Source organism: Mya arenaria, chromosome 3 (genome assembly GCF_026914265.1).
Source record: "Mya arenaria isolate MELC-2E11 chromosome 3, ASM2691426v1".
NCBI lineage: Eukaryota > Metazoa > Mollusca > Bivalvia > Myida > Myidae > Mya > Mya arenaria.
Window position 1 is genome coordinate 2,546,830 of NC_069124.1, and position 9,364 is coordinate 2,556,193.

The 9,364-nt window shown below is 34.9% G+C and overlaps 1 protein-coding gene across 1 annotated transcript; it reads right to left on the reverse strand.

Annotated features, from left to right (window-relative positions):
* Positions 1–415: 415 nt before the first annotated feature.
* Positions 416–7,660, reverse strand: LOC128229356 (ADP-dependent glucokinase-like). Its single transcript, XM_052941229.1, has 5 exons — positions 7,483–7,660; positions 4,513–4,738; positions 4,052–4,117; positions 3,334–3,750; positions 416–3,213 (listed from the first exon to the last, which is right to left on the reverse strand). Exons 1-5 carry the CDS (start codon positions 7,644–7,646, stop codon positions 2,656–2,658), a joined length of 1,431 nt encoding a protein of 476 aa, XP_052797189.1. The 5' UTR covers positions 7,647–7,660; the 3' UTR covers positions 416–2,655.
* Positions 7,661–9,364: the final 1,704 nt, after the last annotated feature.

The following is a 9,364-nucleotide window of genomic DNA, read 5'->3' on the forward strand; positions in this document are numbered from 1 at the left end:
TGTTTCAGGAATTCAACATTGTGGACAGCTCCTGCTATGCATCAATGAAACTCATCGCAGGTTAACTCAAATTTAATGGCATTTCTTTAAACTGTGGTCCTAACTTAAAGCTGCACTCTAACAGATTTGACAGTGTTCACGTTTTTGTCTCCAAATCAGCTGATTTTGGCATCAATTCAGTCATACAAGATGACTTACAATAGATCTCATTTGTTTGGAAAACTGTCAAAAATTTCTTAAAGTGTTAGTAACTCTTTTAGCCTTAAAACATAAATTTTCAATCAAAATAAAAAAATAATTAATTTAAAGGTGTCAAAACTCTAAATATGCTAGAGTGCAGCTTTAGGTTGCTACAAATATGTAATTTCTGCTGTACATTTCAATCATTCATAGACAATGGTAAGGCAACAAGACACATATTTCAACATTTATTGGAATATGGTTTTAAGAGAAAAGTGAGCAAAGAATTGTTAGTTTAGGTCCCAAAGTTGTCATAATAATCCAAGTATAAGCACATTTTGGAGTAATTCCTGACATATATGGCAAAACAACACACTTGTATGTCAATAACAGTAAGGTTATGAAAATGTCTATCATTTGTGTGTCAAGTTATTACAGAATGGAGTACAGAGTCACTCTATAGGTACTATGGCAATGATTGTTTCAATTATAATACACACAAACACACTTATGACAGTTGATTTTTATTACAAGGGTTTTAACAGCTGAAAATTAGACCAATTGCTTTATGTATACACAGTTATTACATAATGCAGCCAGTGGCTGCAGACAGACCTTTATAATAAGCTCTTAACACAACAAAGATAGTGTTAGTTTTCCCTCATGCATAATAACATGAACACTTATACAGGAAGTGTAGGAAAAGACAGAGCTGCAAATATTTTCTATAATTTATGGGTTTAGTGTAAGACATTAGCTCAGTATAAAAGTAGAAGGGATACCAATGAAAATTGAAAAAAAAAATCATTTAAGGTATGACCTTCAAAATCACATTTTTTCGGATTAAGACCTTAAATGTACACATGTATAAACAATAAAAAGGATAGTATGAATGTGTGGACAGCTTCCATCTGCAGTTCAATGAACTTTAATGTATACTAGTTGTTTGTGTTCATAAAAAAAGAAAAATGAATGCAACATTAACAACAAAGCGAAGGCTCTGGTATACTGGTAGTTCTGTTTGTCAGTATGTCGGTACTGATATTAAAATGGCTTTTACTCAAACTACAATATAAACACAGATGGGAAACAATCATGAAACCGCTTTCTTTGGACAATCTAGCAACTAAAAAAACAATTAAATGTATTTTATTGAAATCTAATTATCAGCCTACAAGTTCTGTGTACAGCCAGTGTACAAAATCAACCATGAAAAACACTTGTTAAATAAACCATTAAATATGCTAAATAACATATTGCAAAAAAGCATCAACATTTAAGAACTATGTTTACAGTATGGTGTACAGCAAGGGTTTAAGAAATGGCCGATAAAAAACCCATATAAACCCGACCAAATTGTTAAATAAAAATGTCCATAGTTCATACCTAGTATCCATCACAACAATACAATTACCAGTATGGAAGAAAACACAATTTGAATAACATAGCACTGCTAGAGCAGGTTTGACATATATGAACTATTGAATACCAAAACAAAATATAAAATCTACATAATAAGCTCAGACACATTCTATGTTGGTCATCCATATATCATATTATCATTTTTATGTTACAACATTTTAATACAAAAGCATGAATATAAACAAAACAGCCATGTATGGTTCGCTTCAGATTGTCAAACATTTTACTGGCTATTCGAAAGAAGATACTGAATGTAAGTAGACTGTCACAATACTATCTGACTGATTATACTGATGTCAATATGTATTGTACGATACATGTAGCATCTTACACCATCCAATCAATGATAAGGCTATTATCACAGTTGTGCTTCAGTTGCATAATAAAGAATGGTGTGTAAATGTCTGTCAGTTCAACAAAGACGAGCATACATTTTAATCCTATAAGCTGCAAATAAAGCTGAACAGTTTTGTTCCCTTCTTATTCATTAACCTAAAACTTCTAAGTTTTCAAAAGAAAAAATGTAATACATGATGTCGTCAATTGAAAAAGTGTTCATGGACATGTATCACTGATTTCAAACACTGCAGTATAGGTACAAACCAATAAAGCATTGAAGCATACAAACCTTTACCCTTCCACATCCAAACTAATATCCTAATACCATGTAACTAAAGACACCTAAATATACTCAGTGGATAAATCATATGTTATATCACACCACTGTACGAGGATTAGAGACGCAGAAAATTATGTCCGTTATTGAAGTACGAAACATCAGATAACCCGGTTCATTACCCCCATGTACACTAACGAGTAACGTGGGATATTTTGCTAAAAAAATCTTGTATTCATGACTAATTAATCAGGCAGTGTTAGTGATGCCAAATGCAATTTCATTGCACAGAATTTCTCTCCCCTTTCTTATAAATATTCATGAAAACAGGATTTTATCAGTCAATTTTCCCTCAGTACGTCTGCTATGGCAACTTACTACATTACCCAGGTTGCAAATGATGGGTATGAAAATAAATACGCACACACACCTTAAAATTATTGCTTGTATGATGGATCAAACTGAGAATACATCAAACCTGTAGCGGAGATTGCGTCCCCTAACCCCACGGTTTTCAACGGGTTTATACACACTAATACTGGACTGAATACAAACTGGAAACCTTCCCGTTTCCATGAAACCACTGGCTTACTTTCGTTAAATGTTACAGCATCAGACCCTGAGAATAGTTGAAATGATTGTGGAATTCGCAGTTCTATATCTGGCGGTGAAAGACGGTCAACCTTACACGCTTGTCGTCCGGCCATTCTGGTTCCTGCACCAACTGCGGACTCGGAATTGAGCCACGCATCAGGCAGGGACCCAATGATGTGATATGTTAAAGAATGAAAATGTACTCGTGTTAAACGAGATCTAGGATTTTTTGAAGAATACCCATATGTCTTCAGCAGCCATAGAACCATGTCACTGATTTTGTATATTTCTGGTTGCCCATTACGACTGTGATAGTAACTTGAATGTGGTCCATTGGCGACATAGGATGAAAATGTGAGTTCCTGCTCGTTCAAACCTAATGATGATACCTGAGAAATAACCTGAAAAAATATAAAAAAAACACATAATTATTATCAACTAGAAGTACAATAGAATTTTATTTTTATAAACTTCTGAAAAAACCATTGTCATTGTATTCAGATTAAACAAAGTCAACTTACTTCATCTATAATAAGTTTGACAGCCCCTTCATCTGCCATACTTGCAAGCTCTAGATGGACTGGTATACTTTGTGGGATATTCTGTAAACCGGTCTTAAATTCCTCCAACTTATCAGACATATAGGTAAGACTCTGGGTTTCAAGCAGATGGAGTCCACTGACCAAAACCAAATTTGGAGAAAAAGGACCTAAATCCTTGAAAAATTTATTCAACATTGTCAGGCGGGAGTTGGATTCGTCATAGCTGGTGATGAATCTGTTAGCCACGGGGGATTCTAGACCCTGCCAGGCCTCGTGAAGCCCATACTCCATTATGAGGTGAACCTCATCCTTATCTATAAGGCTGTCATCTGGTACCAACACATTGTGTGGTAATAGCTTCTTGAGGACTGGACCTATTGGGCCTATCAGCTGAATCTGCAAGTTAAAATGTCAGCATATTGCAATCATGTATTTACTTAGTTGTCAGGAAATGCGATAAACAGTATAACTTGAAAATTCTTTATAAAACTTAAAAATCTTAAGTCTTAAAAATGTCATTTATTTTCCTATAAACATTCATTAAAAAGAGCTTGTTTGTTAATTTTTCAATTGGAGTGTTATCCAAAAGCCTAGTGTTAACTTGTAGATCTATATAAACTTTACAAGTTTTTTTGTTGTTTTTCAAATAATAAATGATGGCTTAGCAAGAGTATCAAGTATGGAACATTTACAATACCTTCTTATTTGGGAAAAGCTCTGCAATATTGACTGCCATTAAAGCTGCATTTCCACCAATATAGTGCTGAAATATTGAACACATGTGTTGAAATGCATTTGAATCGAGTCAATAAGTACCATTCAGATCTTTCATGGACACAATTCCTCACTAAACTTGTGAAAAACAAATGTGACCTCACTCTACACACAGGGTACAGAAGATAATAAAATTAGCTCTCTAAATGCTTTTCAAATATTGCTCTCCCTGAGCCAATTTTTTACCACTGTGCGCAAGAGTATTATGTTAATTATGAGTGTAATTTGTAACTGAAACAATAATATCGAAATATATACATGTACTGTTTTTGTTCTCATGTACATTATTCTATATTATGAGTAAGCGTGCACTAGAAATAGCATGATCATCAACATAGCAATACTGCTGGATCCAATCAGTTCAAAGTTTATGTCAAAGCTTACTTCTTTCTCTTCCAACTTTTCAGCTGTTTCTATAATAGCTGCATATATCTCCTTGCTTTTGAATGTTCTCTCCGCAGCCGACCCTTTGCTGAAGTAGTAGGTAAATGTATTGGCCAGGTCATCTATAGATTCCAGGGCAACACTATCGAGGGGCTGGCCCCGTCCCTTCTCCAGTGACGATAGCAGGGCTACTCCAGATACAATCAGATCTAGGTTACAGTTGATTCTGAAATACACAGAATCAATTTTTTATGATCGGTAATTGTAATATTGCTATTTAATTTGATTTAGGTTACACTGGTAAGTAGAAACTATTTTAGCTTTGCATCAAAACATCCTTTATAGACAGTACGAAATTCCTCATTTGTAAAGCAGTCCTTAATCAGGATTTTAAGTCAATGGTTTGATACTGCTATACATATGATTGCGAGTGTTTGGCCATTATACGCATGAATTATTCAGCTGTCGAAAAAATATCATCAATATCAGTTTTGAACACTAATCAAGAGTTGGTGAAATATTCCAACTGAAACATGCAATACTGCTGCAGATTGATGGACTCTTATGGACATTAGATATATGTTGAGTTTGAAAGCAACTGTTTGATATAAAAGAATTTTTATATAGTGCAGCAGAGATTTGACCTCGTAACCTATATTTTGACATCACATTTCCCAGTTACTAAATAGAAATTTCATCAAGGCAAACATTCTGATTAAGTCACATGAAGATTGGACCTGATATATTGCAAAAATATAGCCTCTAGAGTGTTCCAAAGGTTTCTCTAAGACAAAACCTTGTGACCTTGTTTTTGACCTTATGTGACCCAGTGTCAAACTAAGCCAAGATTTCATTTCGGCAAATTTTTAATAAGTTTCATGAACATTCGAGTGGATACATTGCCTCTGTTTGTTCACAAGTTCTCTTTAAGATTTTACCTGTGATCCACTTTTAATGTCTACCAATATTACATCAAAGGGAACTTTCTGACCACAGTTGGAACAAAGTCTGACCAATAAATACTAATATTAGGTTCCAGATATGATTTTTGAAAGATTTGACCTAGTGACCTAGTTTCTGACCTCAAGTGACTTAGTTCCAAAACTAGTCATTGATTTCATCAAGGAAAAAAATCAGATTAAATTTCATACATATTGGACCAGATATATTGCCTAAGATTAGACTTAGTGACATAGTTTTCGACCCCATGTGACAGACTTCAAAATAAAGTCTGGTTTCATTAATGGAAACGTTTTGTCAAAGTTTGAACACAGTCTCAGAAGTCAACTCCATGATATTGTTCCTGATATAAAAAAACAATGCCTCTAATGTGTTTCAAAGATATAAATTTCTAACATTTGACCTAGTGTTCTAGTTTTTTATTTCACGTGACACAAATAAACAAGCAGTTGGAACATGATAAAGGGGTACATTCTGACCAAGTTTGAACATAATCTAACCAATCCATACCAAGATGATATGGTGCCTGACAAAAAAATAAGATTTGATCAAGTGACCTATTTTTTGATACCAAGTGACCTAGTTTCGAATGAATCAAAGAGTTCATCAAGGAAAACATTCTGTTAAAGTTTCATAAATATTGGACCAGATTTTATAACTATAGTGTTCCAAAGATTTTTACAAGATTTGACCTTGTGACCTTGTTTAAGATCCCATTTGGCCAACATTTACAAGCTGTCAAGTGTGTATGAAGTGGACATTCTGACCAAGTTTGAACATCATCTGACCAATAGCCTTATATGTAGTCCAAATAATTGTACGTTGACGGATTTTTTTTAGATTTTTGATATGGCAAATCCTTCACGTACAAATTGTTTAGTATCAAAAGTGGGTAGTTGTTCCGATCAGGATTCCGGGTTAAAGCATATAGCGTCTATAAAATATCATAAAAACAAGAAATATTACCAGATAATGTTATTTTATATTAGTTCCGTACACAAAAAAAAAATCCACCTTATAATTATGAGTTTGACGGCTTTTCTTCATTTCATTCTGTCAAAACATAACGATAAATACATGAAGGGCACCTGCAAGGCTTTAGGGCACAGTTTTAAATCACTCGGAACATTTCAGCCATGGCCGAGTTGTTACGATTGTATAATGAGGTCTATCTCGAAGCTTTGTCGGAGGAGGCCGAGTTATTACGATTGTATCGAGTTGTTCCCCTTCGCATAATTGTTGTCTGTGTCAGTCAACTTTCGTTTTATTGGAAAGGTAAACAACTTGTTTTAATGCATTTAATGCTTGTTTAGTGCAAAATAACATTTCACTTCTATGGTAAAATATCAATATAACTCTTTATGATCAATTTCAACCATAAAATACTTCACTTAAAACAATTTCAATATTTTAAAAACACCCCCGTTTTTTGTACATTCCCGTTTAGACGTTAGGGATTGGAAGAATCCCGTATAACACGTCTAATATTTTAGACTACCTTATATGGTATTATATATTCGACAGAAAAAAAATGGGATGGACAGACGGATGGATGGATGAAGAACAAAGCCAAAACAATATCCCCATACAACAAGTGTATTATTGATTGAATTCATTGTAAAATTATTCAAGAATAAACTATCTACTGATGTTAGGGAGTAGTGTCTGTTTTTTGTTGTTGTTTTTTAATCAGAACAGGAATTGACAGAAATAAAACTTATACAAAGTGGAACAAAGGGGTCCAGTAGATATGATTGTTTAGTATCAAAATTTTTATGTCATGAAGCCGGCACAAAATTAACATACTAGACCAGTAATGACTAATGATAAATGTTTTAACATTAGATATTATTTTATTCATGAAAATACAAAAGATGCGATCTATTGCAGCGATTATTTTTTTACTTTTTCGGTGATCGTTGAAGAATATTCAGACAAAAATATGAGGAAACAGTATATATCAGTTTGGGTGAAAATGGTACGAAGTGTATAAGTGCCAAAAATTCGTACCCAACTGCAATGTGACTGAACTGATCAGTTGGCTCGCGGATCGAGGAATTCCAAAATAATATAATGGACTCCTCTTGATTCTCCGCCAAACATTCTTTCCATTTGGTGTAGAGATATGCAAAGACAATCACCAACAATCCTAGAAAAATTGATTTTGACAGCATCTTCCTTTGGTTCGACTAAGCACAATACGGTTTAGAGAGTTGTTCATAACGTCTGTTTAGCAATCGGCCAATGTGATTATCTTTATCTAATCTGAGTTGGTACGTTGAAGCGACCAATACTGTCTTTTATTGAAAGGGGGAGTGCGCAGTTAATCAGATAATGTTAAAGCATGTTTAAAGCTGTCTATGGAGTTTTTGTTAACAATACCTTCACTGATTTATTTCACTCTCACACAGTTCTAGGGAATACTGTTTTTTATAATTTTCACTATTTACATGGATGGGTTGGAAACACTTGCTTTTCGTATTAACTATGTGTATGTGTATTTCTTTCGGTCAAGGATAACCCGTGAAAGTGCAAGCAACGGGGTCCTTTGTTTTTGCTGAAGGGACAGCACGCTGAAGAGACAGTGGTGGGATACAAGGAAGTCCGGGTGCAATACCCTAGCTCTTTTTCGAAGAGACCCCTTGGTTCTTTTACGTGCTCGGTGTAAAGCACCGATACACGGGGTACAATTTTCCTGGGTTAAACCAGTACTGAGTACAACACTTTTCCAAGCACTACCCTTTAAATGCCGAGCGCCAGGCAAGGGAGCTACTTGTACCAATTTTTAACGTCTTTTGGTATGATGCGGCCAGGGATCGAACCCACGACCTCCCGCTCCGTAGGCGGACGCTTAACCACTTGGCCACGGAGACTGAGTTTCTATATATAACGTATTGTTTAGCCCTGATACTTCTTTTGGTCATAGCTTTTTCAATTAGTGTTCGATATTAAATGCTGGTATGTGCCCTTCTACCACCTTGTAGAATAGAAACGTCAGTCCATGGTAGCGTTGTCTCTCATGTAATTGCGCCAGTTCCAAGTCCCTCAGCATCGCTTTTACACATCTATTATGTCTGGATCTGTAGTCTTTGGCGATTATGCGCTCCGAGGATCAATGTATGCGTTCTAGCTTGTCAATACCGTTTGTTGATATGGATATTAGAACCTATAGTCTAACTTCGAGCGGATCATCCTTAAGTATGCGTTTCATTTCCCGGCAGCTAGATGGACACTGTCTGAGGTTTCTTCTCAGGAACCCTAATGTTGAATTGGCACGTTTGGCGGTTTAAGAGATGTATGTTTTCCAATTTAAATAGTCAGTGAAAGTGATACCGAGATATTGGGGTTGTCTTGAACTTGTGTAAAAATTTTGCCGTCGATGATGTAAAAATATCTGGCTGAACTCTGTGTGTGATATATCAATTTTTGGAATTAATCTCCATACCCCCAGTCTTGTGCCGATTCTTGGGGTTTGTTTAGTACTTTTTAAAGTAGCTCATGATCTCTTAAAATTTGTGTGCTTTGACCCTCTCTGGCATGTCGTGTATGTGACAGAGAAACAGCAAACACACACACACACACACATATATATATATATATATATATATATATATATATATATATATATATATATATATATATATATATATATATATATATACATCATATATCCGGTTACATAATGAAACCACATCAAAATGATGATGGTTCTTTTAAAAAAAAAAAACCGAATTCGATTCAATTGGCAACTGACAAGCCGTAAATACAACAGTTATATAACATGACCATTCATATTTTTTTAATGCTAGATTTTGTTTCTTTCAAACATTCTCAAAGGGAGGCAACCTCTCCACGACCATCCCCACCCTGCTCAGTCAATCACATTTTAATG